At 35.9% G+C, this 20,910-nt stretch overlaps 2 protein-coding genes and 1 pseudogene across 2 annotated transcripts; all 3 read left to right on the forward strand.

Moving 5' to 3' along the window:
- The first annotated feature begins 1,190 nt into the window (after window positions 1–1,190).
- On the forward strand, window positions 1,191–2,057 carry LOC140843790 (olfactory receptor 6C1-like). The gene has a single exon (XM_073214214.1). It carries the CDS (start codon window positions 1,191–1,193, stop codon window positions 2,055–2,057), a length of 867 nt encoding a protein of 288 aa, XP_073070315.1.
- Window positions 2,058–6,173: 4,116 nt separating this feature from the next.
- Window positions 6,174–7,121, forward strand: LOC140843791 (olfactory receptor 6C74-like; annotated as a pseudogene).
- A 6,813-nt stretch (window positions 7,122–13,934) lies between these two features.
- On the forward strand, window positions 13,935–20,512 carry LOC140843885 (olfactory receptor 6C74-like). The gene is made up of 2 exons (XM_073214294.1): window positions 13,935–14,003; window positions 19,565–20,512. Exons 1-2 carry the CDS (start codon window positions 13,935–13,937, stop codon window positions 20,510–20,512), a joined length of 1,017 nt encoding a protein of 338 aa, XP_073070395.1.
- The last annotated feature ends 398 nt before the right edge of the window (window positions 20,513–20,910 follow it).

A 20,910-nucleotide genomic window follows, 5' to 3' on the forward strand; every position in this document is an offset into this window, starting at 1 on the left:
TAGGAATTTATAAAACAAAGACATAACCTATATAACAGACATCCTAGAATTTGGTGTAAAACAGAGAACCATGCCTGATGGTAACAAGCGATTTCACAAAAAACTCAACATCAATATATTAATTATTGAGGCAAATGTTTTAAACCTATTGTGGTGATACTAGCACTGGATTATGTTGCAATAGATTTTAAAGTAAGACTGTCCTAACTTGCCGATATGCACAAGTAGTAGAGGAGATCATGAGAGAGTTTAGCACAGTATATTGGGTGGGTGGGAAGAATGTGTATTAGGATCCCGATGGAACTCATACAACGGGCATGGAACCTAGTGTTGTGAGAATAAGGAAGGATATGATTTTGGGTGTCTTTACTATTACTTCTGAGGGACATTCTTCAATATAATAATGATATGAATAGTTAATAGAAATACAAAGGGAAATCGGTTGTACAGGAATAAAGGTCATAAAAAGGACACATCATAAAATGTTCTCAGGGATCCAAATGTAATCAACCTTAGTTTTAAGCACTTCCAGCTTAAATTACTTTCCCTTTCTTCTCTCTGTCCCTACCATAAAAGGTTGCTGGTGGCAACGACTTTAATATTTAAGGCTCCCAGTGAGGAAATAACAGGAGTTGGAAAAAGCTGAGTGTTAGCAAAAAATTGATAGATGGCTGAGGACAAAACAGTCACTTTTTATTTTTTTAAAAAGTATCTTTCCAGGGTTTGAGAATTCTCAATGTTTTAATTACACAGAATGGATAACATGGAGAGGGACTGGAGAAATAAGAAATAGCCCAAAAGTGATTCTCATTGGGAGGAAAACTCATGGGCATGTCTCTGAAAGATAGCAGGTAGGATTAAGAGTCACGAAAGTCTGAGAACAAATCGCTGCCCTACTACTTCAAGCTTTGTGGTACTGAGTTTTAATTTCTTTTAACTAGAGATTTCACCTGTAACAAAAAGGAAATTAAAGGACTGTTGTTAGTATCAATGATCATTCTTTAGTATCAACTAAGGTTGTTAGTATCAAATGTTAGTTTGCTTTAAATTTCCCCTGAAGGTGAGATGACATGCTATTTCAGCCAAATTCCAGCTCTAAACTTGCATATTTGTTAATCCACTCTTCAGAATAGTTCTTTGTGATTTGTTCTACATGTCTGGTGGGAGAAAACTGAAAAAACATCTGAAGAATGAGAAACTCCACAAAAATAAGAGAGTTTATCCTCCTGGGACTTTCAGATGACCCCAACCTTCAAGTGGTGATCTTTGTCTTCTTGTTAATCACCTACATGCTCAGCATCACGGGGAACCTGACCATTATCACCCTCACCCTTCTGGACTCCCACCTCCACACCCCCATGTACTTTTTCCTCAGAAATTACTCCTTGTTAGAGGTTTCATTCACAACAGTCAGTATACCCAAGTTCCTTGGCACCATCATTACAGGAGATAAAACCATTCCCTTTAATGATTGCATTGCTCAATTATTTTTTTTTATTCTCTTGGGAGTCACTGAATTTTACCTTCTAGCTGCCATGTCCTATGACTGTTATATTGCCATCTGCAAACCCCTGCATTACAGGACCATCATGAATCGCAGAGTCTGCACTCTCCTTGTCTTTTCTTCATGGCTACTTTCATTCCTAATCATATTCCCTGCCCTCTTGTTGCTCTTGAACCTTGATTACTGTAGATCTAATATTAGTGACCATTTTACCTGTGATTATTTTCCCTTGCTGCAACTTTCTTGTTCAGACACAAAATTCCTAGAGATAATGGGGTTTTCCTGTGCTGTGTTTACTCTCATGTTCACTTTGGCATTAATAGTTGTGTCCTACATGTATATCATCCGAACAATTTTGAGGATTCCTTCTAGTAGTCAGAGGACAAAGGCCTTTTCCACATGTTCATCCCATATGATTGTCATTTCCATCTCTTACGGCAGCTGCATATTTATGTATATTAAATTCTCAGCAAAAGACAGAATGTCTCTGAGCAAGGGAGTTGCTGTGCTAAACACCTCGGTAGCCCCCATGCTGAACCCCCTTCATTTATAGCCTGAGGAATCAGCAAGTCAAGCGAGCCTTTGTGGACATGGCAAGGAAGACTGTTTTTCACACACAACTGAAAAGCTGTGGTGTATGAATTAGGGACACATTGCAGGGCAATTTAAAAAATACAATCATGAAATTTCCATAGTTTCTTCAAATCACAATGGCCTCCCTGTTATCCTTTTCATTCTCTTTCTTTTCTTCCAGCAGTTTCCAAGCACATTATTTTATAGCTTTCTCATTCAGTTTAAATAACTTTTGTGTGTCATCCAGTTCCTGTTCTTGCGAACACTTTGTTAGTTGCAAATTCTTAAAAATTATTTTAAGAAGTAAAATTGTATTTTGAGTATTGTTTAGGAAAATCATCACCAAGAATGGAGGAGACACTGTAAATATTGATATATTGTACCTACTTTATGCAGAAAATACAATTTTGTGATTTTCATTTGTATTTGACAGGAATTGCCTTTATGATCTTGTAATTTCTTTAGGAAAAGAATTATTTAAACATCTATCACTTATTGACCATGTGAATGCTTCTACTTAAAAACCAAGCAACATTATTCGTTGCTCAATTTAATAGTGTATGACCACATAATTTATCTATTAATGAAAAAACCATAGATCTTTAACAATATGTACTTTTATAGGTATAGTGCTAAATAGATGTTCACATTTCCAAATCCCATAATAATTCATAGGTACAAATAAATAACTAGATGTATACACACACACACACACACACACACACACACACACTGTAGAAAATAGTGAAGAAATGCTATTTTAGAAACGTAGAATAAAATCACTTTCTCTAATTCCATAGAAGGCAAGTTCCACTTTCTACCTCTGCTGAAATATATATATACACTCACACACACATAGCATTTCTCAAGTTTTGTATTACATTGAAACAGAGCATGTATCCAAATTATTTTATACCTAAGCAAAATCATGTGTAGAAAACAAAAGCTTTATAACAAAGTAAAATTTTCCATTTTATGTAAAAACTAGAATTTAATCTGCTAAAATACACTTCTATTCTATTTAAAGCATTAAGTTTCTGAAGTATTTTAGAAAGGTGTGTGTGTGTGTGTGTGTGTGTAAAGCTGAAATAAGTATGAATACTAAAAAGTATTGTAAATTAAATAAACACTTTTTAGTAATAGAAAAATACTATAATCCTAATTGTGGTGTAGTATTCCTAATGATCATTATGTGATAGAGTCAGTTGGAAGATACAGAAAAAAATTAAAAAGTTTGTGGAAAAAGAAAAAAAAAGTGATAGAAAATTGAAGGGATTCAAAAGGTTAGAGGAAAGTTATTAATGGCTTCTCAAATTTATTCCATCCTATCTAAAGTACAATTTGCTTGTTAAATACAGCAAAGAGTTAATAAACTTGAGGTTTTATAACCTCTAAGTATGTATTTCCCCATCAGTAAGTCAGTAGAAATGTCAGGTTAATCAAGTATATATAACTTAGTATAGGGATGAAAATAATTCTGTACAGCATATAGCATAATTAGCTATCAATAAATTATTATTAATCTTGTTCTCTATGTCTAACTGCTATACTTGTGAATATGTACAGATTATGTTTTTATTGGTAGTTAGAACACAGTGTGTGATCTACCCACTTATATTTTTAAAAGCACAATAGAGTAGTTAACTGTGGGCACAACATTATGTAGCAGCTCTCTACAACTGCTTATTTTGTGTAGCATAATGTCCTCAAGGTTCATCCATGTTGTCACACATGCCAGGATTTCCTTTCTGTTAAACCTAAAAATATCCATTTGTATGAATTTACCACATTTTCTGTCAGATATATTTTAACCTATTTTTTGTAATTTTATCATTACTGTATTTATGTTACTGTTTCTAACCTTTCAAGTTTTGATTTAGGGAAAATGGTGAAAAAAGGCAAATGGAATACAATGACAATTTAGTATTGAAAAAGATGTTCTTTCTTAACTTTTATCGATAGTCACAGTGTGTAACACAAATAAACCTCATTGCTTTCTGAGGCCTACCTTCTGATGGTTTGCTAATGTGACCTGTGTTAATTTTTTACTAAATTGCCTTCCTTGGTATCTTCATCATCAACCACAGATGTTTGGGGATAGTTGGTGTATGCAATTGTTGAAACTGGGAAAAGAAATAATCTGACATAGTAGAATTCTGATTTAAGGGTTTTAGATATATGCATTCCTACAACATTGTCATGTAAGTGATTTGTATAAATGAAGGAAAATGTACAATGAATTGCTTCACAAATATGTGAATGTAAAGGAATGTACAGGAAATAAAAGTCATTTTTTTAACCCAAAGGGTATACATTATTACCATGATTTTGACAGCAGATCTCATTTTCTTATCTTGTATCCACCAATAAACTCCTCTAGATATTACTAGAAATAACTTTCATTTTACCTTATATGTTTATTTTAATTTATATATGCCTTTTCAAAAATAATGGACGTTTTAGAGGTTGGAAACAATTATCTTGATATTGTCAAGACAAAACATTGTGTTATCTTGTGTCCATCAATATACTTTAACCTTTTTCTGTTTGATGATGAAAATATACCAATGAAGGCAATTTTCTTTAGAGATATTAATTTCTTTGAAGAAATACACTAAAATCTGTACTGTAATTACTTACACAAAATATACTTTCGAAAGGACAACTTAGAAAAAACATTCTTTCAAGATAGTCCTGAATTTCAATTTACTAGTTGCACAAATCTAAGCAATATATATGTACATGGTGGTGAGAACAGTAGCCTATAACAACCATTTTTCTTCATTATGTGTTAGCCAAACATTTGAAAATCTTATCATAGGGAAAGTATGCCCCCTAGAATTCATGTCACTAATGTTCTGAGATTCATTATGTGTTTAATAATTACCAAATATTCATTCCTCACCTATTTTAGGCCATCCTGATCCTAAAATTGTTCATTTCAGTGTGTGTTTTAGATGGAGAATAAAAAGGTAAGTGAAAGAATAGAAGCAGATGGAGAAGAAATTTCATTGTTAAATATTTTCTCATTTTTCAATACATTTTAACTAAGATACATATTTTACTTACTAATGTACATAATCAATTTTTCAATTTTACTTATATTAACATATTTTTAAACTTCTTTTCATTCTTCCATCAAACTCACTTTATCTCTAAAATGCCTTCTTAACACTCCATGTTTCCATAAGCTTTATTTTAATCATTCTTTTTGTTTTCCCTCTCACACACATCAATCTCCTAGACACATATTTTTATATTTCTATCGGCTTCTATATCCTTTTTTCTCATTTTTCACTTTATTTTTCTTGGTTTGTTCTGAGAATCATAAAAGGCATAATAAAACTGAAATTAAAAGAATGCTCCTACCGAGTTTGTTTTGGAGTACAATACAGATAGGGTGGGGATGATAATACAGATACATGTGATGTAAATACTAGTAAACACAGCAAATAAATACATCCCAGTGCCTTAACTTATTTGAAATTGTATCTCCTTAGTCATAAAAATAAATAACAGCAAGATTCAGGCATTTGAGTTTGATTAGATAAGTAAACCCGTACAGGTGTACTAATTGAATTAATGATGATGGATACAGTGTGTGTGTGTGTGTGTGTGTGTGTGTGTGTGTGTGTGTGTGTGTGCTCGTGTGTGTGTGTTAAATACAAAACATATGCTGATGCACTTGGAATTGCACATACCATTTTGCATCAGGTATGCAAACTTCTTATATTGAACAGAAAATGGCATCTATCCCAAACTCTTGTATAAAACCAAGAGACGAAAAATGTTTTATTCTATGTTTTAAAAGTCCCACCAATTTATTCATATTAAAACACTGAACAATTATTCTCATCATATAGGTTATCCTCTGGTAGAACTGCAAACTAAAGATTGAACTCTCTGTCCAGATACCCTGGAAGGCGAACTACTGTTCTTCCTGCAGTGACCATCTTTAGAACGTGAATGAGCCTTGTGTCGCTCCAGCTGAAACATGATCTTCACCACTAGTTATCACTGTTACTTTCCCATTTGGATCCTCACTTTCTTTTACTTCTTTTTTTTCCATTTAGACCTGGACAAGTAGAGGACAGTAATGGGGAACCACACGAGAGTGACAGTGCTCATCCTAGCGGGTCTGACTGATGATCCACAGCTGGAGGCGGTGTTATTTACCTTCCTGCTGCTCACCTACCTGCTCAGCATCACCGGCAATCTGATCATCATCACACTCACCCTGCTGGATCCTCACCTCAAGACCCCCATGTACTTCTTCCTTCGGAATTTTTCCTTTTTAGAAATTTCCTTCACAACTACATGCATTCCTAAATTGTTGGTGATGATGGCAACCGGGGACAAAACCATTTCCTATAACAGTTGTGCAGCTCAAGTGTTTTTTGTCTTCCTTCTCGGAGCATCTGAATTTTACCTGCTGGCAGCCATGTCCTATGACTGCTATGTTGCCATCTGTAAGCTCCTGTGTTACACAGCCATTATGAGCACCAAAATCTGCACCCAGCTTGTCTCCTATTGTTGGCTTGCAGGTTTTTTTGTCATCTTTCCACCTCTCCTCTTAGGCCAAACCTTGATTTCTGTGACTCCCACACTGTTGATCATTTCTACTGTGACACAACTCCCCTCCTGCAGATCTCCTGCTCAGACACACAGCTGTTCAAGACAATGGGATTCATTTCAGCTTTGGTGACCCTTGTGGTCACATTAGTATTGGTGATAATATCATATACGTATATTGTATTAATAATTGTAAAAATCCCTTCAGCTAATCACAGGAAAAAGCTTTTTCAACATGTTCTTCTCACATGATTGTGATCCCCCTTTCTTATGGCAGCTGCATCTTCATCTATGTTAAGCCATCAGTGAAACAAAGAGTATCTTTTTCTAAGTGGATTGCGGTGCTCAGTACCTCCGTTGAACCACTTCTGAAACCTTTCATCTACCCCTTACGGAACCAACTGGTGAAACAAAGGTGAAACAAGCCTCCGTGAATATGACTCACTGGGTTGTTTCTCTCTCAAAAAAATGAGTGTAGTATTGCATTATATGTAAAGGAAACGAACAAAGGATCCCAAATAGTAAAAGTAAATACAATAATGTAAGTACTATAAATAATCTCTAGTAATACCAGTGTATCCGATAGTACCTTCCAATACATAGTTTCCTCCCTTTTTCCCTTTGATTTCTATAATATTCATCATAATTTCTTTACTCAGAAAAATCTCTGTTCCACAAAAATGAAATTTCTCTGTATATTTCTTTAGATTTTTCTTGTCATAGTAGTTCCTTTTCCTGTGTATATCTGAAAGAAATTGAGCTAAAGTTTTCAATCTCTTTTGTCTTTGATTTCTACTTATTCAAAACTATAAAACATTAATTTTAACTATATTTTATGTAGCACACAATTCAAAGGTCATCAAATTATTAAGTAATTTTTATTTTAATTTCTTTTAATCAATTAATTACAATTTAATTTCATTTTAAATCAATTTTAAATTGCTTAATAATTAATTATTAATTATAATTAATTATTAATATATAGTATATATATTTATATATACTATATGTATAATTATATATATATTATATATAATTATATTTTTATATATAATTATATAATATATATAATTAATAATATAATTAATAATTAATTATTAAGTAATTGAAAGAAAATGTAAACAAAGATTAGCCATCTATGTAATTGCTAATGTTTGAAGATATTTGTCTGTTAAAAATTTGATTGTTCTGTCTAGTATATTCCATAGAAACTCTTTAGAAGAAAATATGTTTGAAAAATACTGTCTCAAAGAACAGCATAAAACATGAAAAGGAAGAAAACCACACATAAAATATAATTGGCTGAATAATTTTACATGTTTCTATACAATTTGTAGGATGACCTGGATCTTAAGAGATATTTGGGGTTACTCTACAAGAAGATATGTCAAAGAAATAATCAATCTTCCCATGTTTTCTTCCGCTTGCTACTTCTATAGCTTTTCTTCTTCCTTCCTAATTACAACCCTTAAATAGAATTCGTGCCTTATATCGAATTTACCGAGTATCATAATTCTTCCAAGTGGTAAAGATACCTCAAGAAAAATGTTGGGCATAGAAGCCACAGGGCATAAATCTGCAAAGAAGTAAAAAGCTAACCTTTTCAAACAATATGGCTTCTCTCTCACTTACCAACTTTACATTCCCTGTATGGCCCCGGAAGATGACTAGTTAGCCAGAGACGGGTAAGATTCCTCAAGGGAGGAACAACCTAAGACAGGCACAGTCGCAGGGGGGCCATCAGGTGAGAAATTGGGGATCAACAGAGGTGAGCCTTAGAACCTCACCCTCCCTGTTCTGAGAGAAATCTGCTGCATCCGTGGATGTTTTGTTGCCCTTGTCTAGCTTGGATTAACACTTAGTCTACAGGCACACACCTGATCAATCTACATTTGCTATCTTAAAACACTAAACTATGTTTTCTACCTTTATCTTGCATCTACCGACCACTGCAGCATTTTATTAAAAATAATAATAATAAAGAGAGAAATGTGGTATCCACATATAAATCAAGTATAAAAATCAAACGAATATTCATATTTGAACTGATAATTTATAGTTCATAATGCATGAGCAAAACCGAAAGTTTCTGTGATGACTGCCCTTGTACTCTTCACCATGTAACTTATTCACTATGTAAGAATTTGTTCTCCATGTAAGAACTTGTTCGTTATGCTTCAGAAGATTGGAGACTGATGAAAATTAGGCTTGGGGTGGATTAATGATTGTGCATTGAGTCCCCTATACAGAATTTTATTGTTGTTAACGACCATTTGATCAATAAATATTAGAGATGCCCTCTCAAAAAAAAAAAGTACAGACTCCCAATTGTAAAATAAATAAGTAACCGGGATATAATGTATAGCATAAGGAATATAGTCAGAATATTGTAACAATTTTGTATGGTGATAGCTGGTAGCTAGAATTATCATGTACATAAATGTTGAATCACTGTGTTGTACACCTCACCTGAAACTAATGTAATACTGTGTGTCAACTACCCTTCAATAAAAAATAATTGTCTACAAAAAAAAAGGATATTTGGGTCACAAACATGATTTCAGGAATATGGGTATCTAAACAATTGATTATTACTTTTATCCTTGATAATTCTGGTCTAATTTGTTTTCAGAAAGTAGATCTAGTGATCCTGAGTATTGTCTAACTTTTAGAAATGTTAAGAACACAGAATGAAAATGAACAAATTATATGTATATATAATATATATATTTCTTATTATAGTATATTATTAAATTGTATAAGCCTCTCTCAGTATTCCTACTACTTTGATTTTGTTCATGTTCCAATTAGGGTAAGATTGGTTAAAACATACTACTTAAATTAAGCCATTAATTTACCATTAGCTCTTCCAAAAACACTTATCTATATACTATTAAATGTTTATTACCTATTAGTTATTTATCATAGAGGATGTTCTGTAACTCTTAATAAGGGTCTAGTATTTCCAAATTAAGGTATCCCTATTCCTGCTGCTTCCCGCTGGCGGGCAGGTTAAAGTTACATAATCTGTCTTACCTTTATTTCAGTTTGTCTGTGACGAATCACCTGATACTGTTTCTATTAGAACAGCTACTGTTGGTCTGAATCCTGAATCCACAGATAATTTACTACTGCTGTTCTTTGTTTTTGTTTTTTCTTTTTAAGTTGAATCTTATTTAAAAGATATTTAAACAAGTATTGGACCTTTAATAAATTTTTAGATACAGGAACAACATATTACTTAAGAGAACTTCCACAGAAATACTGAAATGCTTCCCTGAAATGCTTTCAGCTTTTCTGCTCTAGTGAGGCAGACGACACAACAAATGGGATACTAAGATAGGAGATACTTTGTTGACCACCTACTAAATAGAGGCACTGCTATGCATTTTATATAAATCATATAATTCAGAAAATAACATTGTATATCATAATCATTATTAGCATTATATATAAGAACAAAAGATAGCTCAGTAAAGATAAGGTCATTTTGTGAGAAACAAAGCTCTAATGATTAGTGAAAACTTAGTCAGGAAGACTTAGTTTTCATCTTTTCAATTGAAGATCTTAAAGTTTTTTAAACATTTACATTAGATCTCTTCACACATTCCTGAGTTGTCTAGTAGGGGACATTGATCTTCTTTACATGTCCAGAGCTCTGAATGAAGGCAAGTGCATTAATAGTATCACTTTGCCTTGCTTGCAGTCATCTTTACCTTGAACTCCCACACTCTGTGCTTTCAAATACCTTCCTGTCTCAAAATAGATAAGCTGTCCTGGGTCCCCTAAGTCCCCAATTCCAGTATCACCATACTTAAGAACATTGTCTATCTTTTCAAGGAAGAGTTAGTCACTCGATTCTGAGTAACTTCACCCTTAATACAACTTTTGCAAGTAAACCATTGGCAACTGTCCCACATAAGTAATTCTAGCCTGCCAATTGATTTGCTCATAAGATTAACTGTTTTGAATTAATTTTTCCAAAATAAATTCTGACAGATATGTACTTCTGTGTCTGAATATGGACAGAGACTTTCTTTTGCTCTTTCATCAAATGAATCTCTTCCTATGATAAAATAAAGATAAAGTCTTCCTAAATAAAAACCTATGACTGGAAAACCCTAATTTATTATTCAAAAGAAATCTAGGCAATCATCCTTCCTTTGTCTCAACAAACATAGCTCCAATTTGGGTCAATTAAACAATAATATAAAATTCCTTATCCTACAAATGAATTTAAAAAATTTTTTTACTTTATTTTGATATCTCATTATGATATTATTTACTGAAAGCTGAATTAGATTTCCTACTGCTACCAAAATACTTGAAATATTCTATTTCTAATAAATGTCTCCTTGCTTTATTTGTAATTTGAATTTAAAAAGCATCAGCTTGTCTACATTTAGCTATTATTACCTCTCTACTTTTTCATCTCACATTTTCTCCTGAACCCTCTTTTGTTTGGTCTATAATCTACCAATTCATTTACTCTGCTCTTTCAAACTCCACCTTTCCAAATTCATTAGTACTCTTATTGTCATTGGCAGGAATTTAAGTAATATTTAGTGTAGTTGACCACTACCTTTTATTCATATAGTTTATTTGCCCTGGTTAGATGACACCTTATTATGTTGGTTTTTCTGACTATTTTGGCTATAATTTCTCATTTGTTTTGCTGGCTTCTCTTGTGACTCATTCCTTGATATTATAATCCCTAAAATTCTAAGACTACATCTGAAGCCCTTCTTTATAGTCCTTATTGTCAAGTCACTCACCTTAATGATAGAGCTCTTCTGATTCCAAATTATGTGTGTGTGTGTTCGTGTCTGTGTGTGTATGTGTGTTTATGTAAAGTGGCTAAAAACATTTCACAATTGTTGACAAATTTGAAAGAGTAGATTGAGGAAGCTCAGAGAATACAAACAGAAAATAAAAAATATATAATTAGGAATATGAATCTACAAACTGATGAAAACCCAAGACAAAAAGAAACTCTTGAAGGCTAACAAGGGAAAATACACATTCCCTACATAATAACAGGAATAACAATTAGCCCTGACTTCTGTTCAGAAGCACTGAGAGCAGAAAGACGAGTGATGACCTACAATTGTACATAAATAAATGAAAGTGAAATTAAAATTTTCTTAGATAAACCAAAACAGCAGGAATATATTGCGAGCAAACCTACCTTACAAGAGATGTTAAAGGATTTCCTTCCAGGAAAATCAAAATGATATGTCAAAAAACTGAATTTCTTCAAAGAATAGCGAGTTTCAAAAATGGAGCAAAGGAGGATACAATATAATGTATTTTCTCATTTTGATTGCTCTACAATTTAAGTGAGCAAAACACTGATGGTAATAATGCTTTGGCTACTTAGTGAAATGAAGTTAATGGCAAAAATACAACAGAGATGAGAGGGATGTTTTAAGAACATGTGATCATAACTTGCTTACACTTCAAGGGAAGTGGTATAAATTGAGGTAGACCATTTTGAAATGTATGTTCTAAACCAGTGGGAAAATGACAAAAGGTTTTAAAAGTACTCAAGTATTTTTAAGTTAGAAAATATACTTTTAAATAATCTATTAAGGAGAAAGTCTAAAGGAAAATTGCAGAAATTTGACATGAGTGAGCAGTAACACAAATAAGTGTGGGAGAAGGAACTGATCTTCCTTTTGGAAGAATCCAAATACAGGTAGGTAGGTAAATAGACAGACAGACAGTTACCCCTTCCAGGAAGTGAAGCTTATTAATCCTTCTCCCCTCCTTTGATGTGGGCTATTTAGTAATTAGTTGCCAAGAAAATATTATAGATAGGAGAAAAATAGCATTTTATTTAACTGGAAAACTATACCTTAAACAAGTTGTCAAGGAAAATATTAACAGTGATAAGTCATGGTGATGTCATTTGCCCTCTGATATGATGGGATGATAAGCATTTTTGGTCATTCTTATGTTCTTTATCTAAATACAGAACACTAATCTATTACTTAGTAAAAAAAGAGAGAACTCCAAATTGAGGAGCACTTTTAAAATTGCTTGATAATTGTGGGTAAAATTGTGATATTTCCAGAATCTCTTTTGGCCTTAGTGCATCTACATATCAAGAGGTGTTTCCAAGGGGTGGAGAGAAGTAGTCCATCCAGACATAGATAGGTGATTGCAATGGGAAGTGAGGACATATCTGGACCCAAGAGGTTGGGTGGGGTCCCTTTTTGTAGATGGGTTGTGACAGATATGGGCAAGCAGAAGTGGACAATTGCTTGTAAGCAGTTAATGGGGTTCTCCCACTTTATTTCTCCATTTGACTGATTTTGGTTTCAGAGGTAATTTGCTCCCAGCTGGGAAAATATTTCCCCCCAAGAGTTACACCTGGTGATAGTCAGCAAGACCTCTGAACCCAAAATTTGTCTTCATATGTGAGATGCTTAGGTGGACTGCCCCTAGAAAAGGTAAGGAGATAGCAGAAATGCCCAAGTGGATGTTGGTGAGGCCTCAGTGGCTTCTGCAGTAGGGGTGATGACTCACCCTTACCTCTGGCAGCGTTGGAGGGTACAGCTTAACCCGGGAACACTCTATTCATGGGGCTTCCTCCTGGGGAAACCCCAGTGGGAAATTGGTCTATGGTAAAGCACATCCTAGGTGGGTGCTCTCTTCCCCAGAATTGGCAAAGGGTGGAAACACTGGAAGCTATGGAATTAACCCTCCGTGACATAGAAGACTGCTTAGAGGCCCTGAGTGGCCGTGTAGAAGCTGGGATTGTGGGATATTTGTTTCTTGAGATAGCAGAAAGGCTTACTGAGGAGAGAGACACACTTTGGCTTCACCTGGGGATGCTGGGTGATTACCTATGGGATGCCCTTAAGAAAGAAAGACAGTTACTGAGAACAGGTCCTGCTCCTGGAAGATGTGTTAGAGTGAGGAAGGAGGGGGCAAGATGATTTGTGTTACAGGAGGCTGTGGGTGGGGAGGGGGGGTAGGAGCAGGGCCCTGAGCCCTCCATGTGGTCGAGGAGATGTCAGAGGAAGATGAGGGGGCGGAGCTGAGGGCAGAATTGCTGTCAAGGCCACCTCCAGGGGCACCAGCCTCTCCACACCAAAGGCTCTGACCAAGGTAGTAACCACCTGTTCCACTGTGGGGTGGGTGTGAGACTGGACCCAAAGGCATGGAGTGGCATGGCACAGATACCTGCACTGGCCAAATGGGGTGCATACTTAAAGTAGTGTGGTGCCCTCTCCAATGGCACCTTAAGTGGACAACTCCAACACTTATTGGGCCAGTGATGTATACTAGTGGAAAACAGGAGGAACTTGCTTTTGAGTCATTGGTAGCCAAGAGTCCTTATCAGGAGGTAAAGCCACATACCTGAAGATGCTTGGTACACAGATGCCTCCAGTCATGGGCAGCCCCCAAAGTGGAGAGCTGTGTCTTTCCATCCTAAGACTGAGACAATATGGACGAAAGATGAAGAAGGAAGAGCAGTCAAGGGGCTGAGCTGTGGTCAGTATGGCTCATGATCACACAGGAGCCCTCCCCTATAGTTGTCTGCACCGACGGCTGGGCCGTCTATCAGGGCTTGACCCTGTGGTTACCAACATGGTAGCATGTCAACTGGATGGTTGGTCACTGGCCCCCTTGGGGGCACGAGTTGTGCCAAGACCTATGGGCCTCTGGTCAGACTAAAACTGTTACTGTATATCATGTGACTGGCCATTTGCCTTTGGCATCCCCAGGGACTGATGAAGCAGACACACTGGCCCAGGAACATTGGCTTGAAGGAAAGCCTGCCTCTGATGAAGCCGGATGGTAACATCAGCATCCCTTTTTTATAGCCGGGTCATGAGAGACACGGGTGAGCAAAAGTGGATGACTGACTGTAAGCAATTAATGGGTATATCCCACTTTATTTCTCCCTGACTGCTTTCAGTTTCAAAGGTAATGTGCCCCAGGCTTGTAAAATATTTTCCCACCAGAGTTACAACAAGTTTCCTCCAAACTGACAAGTAAATGAACAAGAAAAGACTGAAAAGCAATCAAAGTCCAGATGACAATAAGGACACTACATGAGTAAGTGCTGTGTAGTATCCTGGACTAGATGCTGTAATAAAAAAAGGAAATTAGTGAGAACACTATTGAAATAGAAATAAATTTAGGTCTCTAGTTAATAGTAATGTACCAATGCTTCTTTTTCAGTATGTCTTTTATTTTGACAATAGTATACTGATAATACAATATATGTACATTCACAGGAACTGGGTAGATTTTTCCCAAATAAAACAGTTGAAAAACAAGCTGCCCTCTAAAACATCAACCCAAACTGCTGTGTCATTAGTGCAAAAAAATCAGTGAGGACTTGAGAGGCCAGGGCCTAGGAGTGCAGGGCACTGACTAAGTGGATGCCCCCTATTCTGTAACTTTCTCTTAGAGCCTCTCGCTCTTTTGTATGCAGTATGTAGAACATGTCCCAGCAGGAAATGGTGGGCCCCTGCTTTCCCCTCTCACATGGGGCTGGGGAGAAACCAACGGAATTCTGTGAATGCATCTGTCAGTGCAAACAAGACCTTTCTTAGAGACAATAAAAACCCTATAAAAGGGAATTAATGACTCAAGAGCCTGGCATTTTGCAATGTTACTTCCCTAAACTCATTTGATGAATCCTTAGTGGCAAGCAATGGAAGACTGAGGCCACCAGTACAGAGTAACATCTGACTGATGGAGAAGCTGAGAATCTAAGAGGAAACTCCTGCAGTCTCCTAGCCTCTGTCTGGGGAGGGGAAATCCCGTGGCAAAATACCTAGCTGAAACCGAAATCAGTCAACGGGAGAACTAAAGTTTAAAACCCAGTTATTGCTTACAAACAGCCATCCGGTGTCTCTCTCTCTCTCCTCCTGTGGCAAAAGTGAGCGAATACTCCCCTCAATCTCTCAAGTCCAGACAAGCCCTTCCTCACGCAGGTAATTACCCATTGATAGGGAGATGAACTGCTCTCCACCCCTTGGAAATGCCTGCTGATATGGAGATGTGCTAAAGCCAGGCAAGGGATTCTGGAAATAATTGCGATTTTCTCCACACTGAGGAAGAATCCTAGAATCTAAAAGGAAACTCCTGCAATCTTCTAGTCTCTGTAGACAAAAGCTTGAAGCTGTGATTTGCCAAAGTGGAAGAGCCTGGGTAAGTACCTAGGCCTTTAGTAGAGCCACTGACATCTTATACCCTAACAATATGCACAATTAATTCATCATCTCACATCATTTCACATGGTTTGGTCGAGGTTGTCTGCTTCTACCTGTGTGTCAGGATAAATTATTTTAAATGATTAGTACTGATGTTCTCAAGAAACTCTACCCAATATTTGGAAGTAGAGAACAGGAGTTCTTGTACTGGAAAATTAATTAGAAATATTCAGAATTATTCTTACAAAAAATATATGAACATATGTTCTTTACTATGGGACACAGTAAAGAAATTAAACAAATATGAAATATAAGTCCTAGGAAACAGGTTTTGATAATAACAAAGATTTGGTAGGATATGAGTAAAACAAATACCCCAAAGGTTTAACAACAACAAAAATATTTTTATCTTATTTAAATGGTCAGTCTGGTATGTTGAAACTCTTCCATGAAGTCGTTGTGTTTCTGATCTGGTGTGGCCTGCAATGGTGTCCAGAACCTGGGTGTGTTTTTTCTTATTGATTCCCCATCCGTAGGGTGATTGCTCATACTCATGGCTCCCAGGGGCTTCTCACCTGTCTTCATTGCAAGAATGAGAGGGTAAAGAAGGAAAGGAGAGCAAGCCCGACCAATCAAGTAATAATCCCAGGAAACTGCATGTTATCTCTGTTTACATTTTTTAACAGAATTTAGTAACATGGCTACAATAAGTTGCAAGGAAGGCTAACTATAGCCATATGTAAATAGCCTATTAATACAGAAGTGGAGAATGCTTTGAAATTATGAAATCTTTAAGATCCGCTACATAATATCACAAACACTATTTGGAGGAAAGACAGCTTTCAGAATAGGAATGGAATAGCATACAGGACCGGAGATGCAAGGTGTATCTGGAGAATTAATCATGGTGCATTTAGCCTGAGGTACAATTTTTTCAGTGACAGGATAAATTTTCCAATTTATATTGTTACTCTTTATTATGGATTAAAATATTTTCATTTTGCTTCCAAATCCTTATTTCTAAACATAGAATCACAAAACATCAGTGTGTGGGAAGGTAAGCATATATTAAGGAAATCTCTATTGAATTCTCTGGCAACAGTTTAAATAAGTGTTTTCTTTGTCAGTGGTTATTTTAAAAAATATTTAATGCGTGGGGAAAGCCCTGGTACACATATAAATTTTTGATCCTATGGGATTGGTATACTTGCATCTCATATCCCGCTGAGAATTCTTCATAATCTTTGGTTGTTTTCCTTCAGGGACAGACAGCACAATTACTCCATGGGATTAGTGCTGGTTAATTTATATGGCACTGTGAATAATACTTAGAAAAGTACTTAAAACATGACTAAGTAAATGGAAGTAATGGGGAAATTTAATACACTAGTCTGAAATCTGTAGAAAACAACAACAAAACCTGTATAAAGCTGCCACTTATAACAAGAAAAACAGACACAGAGGGTGGTTAGCGTGAGATCCACCAGAGAGGAGTGGAATGCCGGTGTGCTCTGTAGGGCAGGATGAGAAATAGCTAAATATGGAAGCAGAAGTTAAATTTCGTTTGAAAAAAGACATCTGTGCATATTACATCTTTTTAAAAATGGTGTTTCATCTTCTAAGTGTTTTTGGCAGACCGCTTTAGGACTCAAGAAGATGAAAAGAATCGGTATGTTTAAAATTTGAAATCCATATTTCCTGTCAGATATATTTTAACCAATTTTTGTCTCATTTTATCTTTACCTCATTAATGTTATTTTTTCTAACCTTTAAAATTTTGATTTAGGGAAAATGGTGAAAGAAGACAAATGGAATACAGTGATAATTTAGTATTGAAAAACTGTTCCTTTTAATTTATCTGATAGTCACAATATGCAACACAACTAAATGTATCGTATTCACAGGCCTGCCTCCTAATGCTTTGCTTATGTGACCTTTGTTAATTTTTACAGTGTGTTTTAGTAGTAGTTTCTATAATTGACATAGAACAATTCTAATTAAGTGTTTTAGATATATGCATTCCTGCAATATTGCCATAGGTGTGATTTGTGTAAATGAGGGAAGATGTGTAGTAATTGCTTCACAGTTACGTGAATGTACAAGGAGTGTGAATGTAAAGGGAAAAATGACCCTCATCCCTTCTCATCCAAACTGTGTACACGATTAACATAACTTTGAGAGAAGTTCTCATTTTTTGTATCTTAGTATCCTCCTATGAACTCCTCTAGATGATACAGGAAAAAACTTTTATTTTACCTTCTATGTTTATTTTATGTATGGCCTTTTCTAAATTAATGCATGCTTATAGGTTGGAAACAATGACCTTGATATTGTCAAGACAGAAAACATTATGTTATCTAGGGTCCATCACTAAACTTTAACCTTTTTCTGTGTTTGATGATTTAGATACCAAGGAATACAATTTTCTTTAGAGATATTATTAATCCTTTTTTTAAAGAAACACACTAAAATCTGTCCTACAATTATTTACAGAAAATGTACTCTTGAAAGGACACTTGGAAAACACACTCTTTCGAATTAATCCTGATCTTCAATTCACTAGCTGTGCAAACCAAACAATACAACTGTCTCAATATGTACCTGGCATTGAGAACAGTATTCTATAATGAACATTTTAAGTATGTGTTAGCCAAACATTTGAATATCCTATCATAGGGAAAAGTTTGTGTCACCCAAAAAAGTTGTGTCACCATTATTCTGATATTATGTGTTCAATAGTTACCAAACACTCATTCTTCATCTCTTTTAGGCCATGCTTAATACAAAGAACAAAATAAAATAAACACAAAGAAAAGAAATAAGTGGAGGGAAATATCATTGGTAAATATTTTCTTCTTATAAATATTTACTTACAAAATTTTAACTTACTAAGTTACAGATTTACTTACTAATTTACATTTTTTAAATTTTTCAAAATTTTACTCACTCATTAACATATTTTTAATATTATTTTGAATTTTTCATCAGACTCACTCTCCTATCTCTAAGAAACCCTTCTTACTTCTCTAGGTTTCCACAAGTTTTGTTTTTATCTTATTTTTCTTTTCCTCTCACAACTCATACAATGTCCTGAACACATAGTTTTATATTTCTATCTGCTACTATATCCTTCCTCTCATTTTTCACTTCATTTTTACTGGTATATTCTCATCTCCACAACATGCATTAGAAAACTGAAATTACCACTGTGGTTACTGATATTCTCAGGGTACAAGGTAGGTAGGGTAGTGATCATAACAGAGATATGTGAAATGTGTGTGTATGTGTGTGGGTAGGTGAAGTGGATGAGGTAAATGCAAACATGGGCTAAAATACTTCTAATAACAGGTATAGATTGTCTCCTAATATGCAAACTTCTTATATTAAACAGAAATAGCTCCATCCCAAACTCTTGCATAAATGCAAGAGAGAAGAAAATTTCATTCTATGTTTTAGAAGTCCCTTTAATTTCCCTATAATTTATTCAAATAAAAATGGAGAAATTTTACTGCCATCATATTGGTTATTCTCTGTTGCAAACTAAAGATTGAACTCTGTCCAGATACCCTCGAAAGGCAAACTACTGTTCTTCCTGCCATGACCATCTCTAGAACATGAATGAGCCTTGTGTTGCTCTAGCTGAAACATCACCGTAACCACTATTATCATGTAACTTTCCCTTTGGGATCGTCATTTTCTTTTTCTTTTTTTTCTTTTTCATTTAGACCTGGCCAAGTAGAGGACAGTAACGGGGAACCACACGAGAGTGACAGTGTTCATCCTAGCGGGTCTGACTGATGATCCACAGCTGGAGGCGGTGTTGTTTACCTTCCTGCTGCTCACCTACCTGCTCAGCATCACCGGCAGTCTGATCATCATCACACTCACCCTGCTGGATCCTCACCTCAAGACCCCCATGTATTTCTTCCTTTGGAATTTTTCCTTCCTAGAAATTTCCTTCACAACTACATGCATCCCTAAATTGCTGGTGATGATGGCAACCGGGGACAAAACCATTTCCTATAACAGTTGTGCAGCTCAAGTGTTTTTTGCCTTCCTTCTTGCAGCATGTGAATTTTACCTGCTGGCAGCCATGTCCTATGACCGCTATGTTGCCATCTGTAAGCCCCTGCGTTACACAGCCATCATGAGCACCAAAATCTGCACACAGCTTGTCTCCTGTTGTTGGCTTGCTGGGTTCTTTACCATCTTTATACCTCTCCTCTTGGGCCTAAACCTTGATTTCTGTGACTCCAACATTGTTGATCATGTCTACTGTGACTCAACTTCCCTCCTGCAGATCTCCTGCTCAGACACAAAGCTCACCGAGACAATGGGTTTCATTTCTGCTGTGATGGCACTCCTGTTCACCCTGGTAATGGTGATAATATCATATACGTATATTGTATTAACAATTCTAAAACTCCCTTCCGCTAACCAGAGGAAAAAAGCTTTTTCAACATGTTCTTCTCACATGATTTTGATCTCCCTTTCTTATGGCAACTGCATCTTCATATATGTTAAACCTCCAGTGAAACAAAAAGTATCTTTTTCCAAGGGAATTGCAGTTCTCAATACCTCTGTTGCACCATTTTTGAACCCTTTTATCTACACCTTATGGAACCAAAAGGTGAAACACGCCTTCATTAATATGATACACAGGGTTGTTTCTCTCCCAAACAAATGAATATCCTATTGCATCACATGTAAAGAAACAAACAAAGGGACCCTGGCAATACCAGTGTATCCAATTATCGCGTCCCGCCACCTAGGGCGACAGCAGGAGAACGATCACCGAAGGCCTGGTTCATTAGGAACCTTTATTATGGGCGTCCGAGCATCCATCTAGCGAAAGGCAAAAGCAAAAACAACAACCACAACCACCTCCTCCAGGGCAGCAGCTTATATAGCATATCCCAGCCAATCAGCTGACTGATCACACGCCAGGTTCAGTCTTATTGGAAACATGTGAAAAGCATGCTATGAGCACAAGCATGGAAATGGGGACAAGCCAGTCATGGAGACTTCCTTATGCACTGAGCTGTAGGGCCAGGAAGGGTGGTGTCTAGGAAGCAGGCACCATCT

The sequence above is a fragment of the Manis javanica genome, chromosome 10, assembly GCF_040802235.1.
Source record: "Manis javanica isolate MJ-LG chromosome 10, MJ_LKY, whole genome shotgun sequence".
Lineage (NCBI taxonomy): Eukaryota > Metazoa > Chordata > Mammalia > Pholidota > Manidae > Manis > Manis javanica.

Excerpts from the sequence above, each read along its gene's own strand:
- LOC140843885 (XM_073214294.1), top strand. The coding sequence starts at position 13,935 with ATGTATACTAGTGGAAAACAGGAGGAACTTGCTTTTGAGTCATTGGTA. Across the intron at positions 14,004-19,564 it reads CCAAGAGTCCTTATCAGGAG|AGGACAGTAACGGGGAACCA; the intron begins GTAAAGCCACAT and ends CTGGCCAAGTAG.
- LOC140843790 (XM_073214214.1), top strand. The coding sequence starts at position 1,191 with ATGAGAAACTCCACAAAAATAAGAGAGTTTATCCTCCTGGGACTTTCA.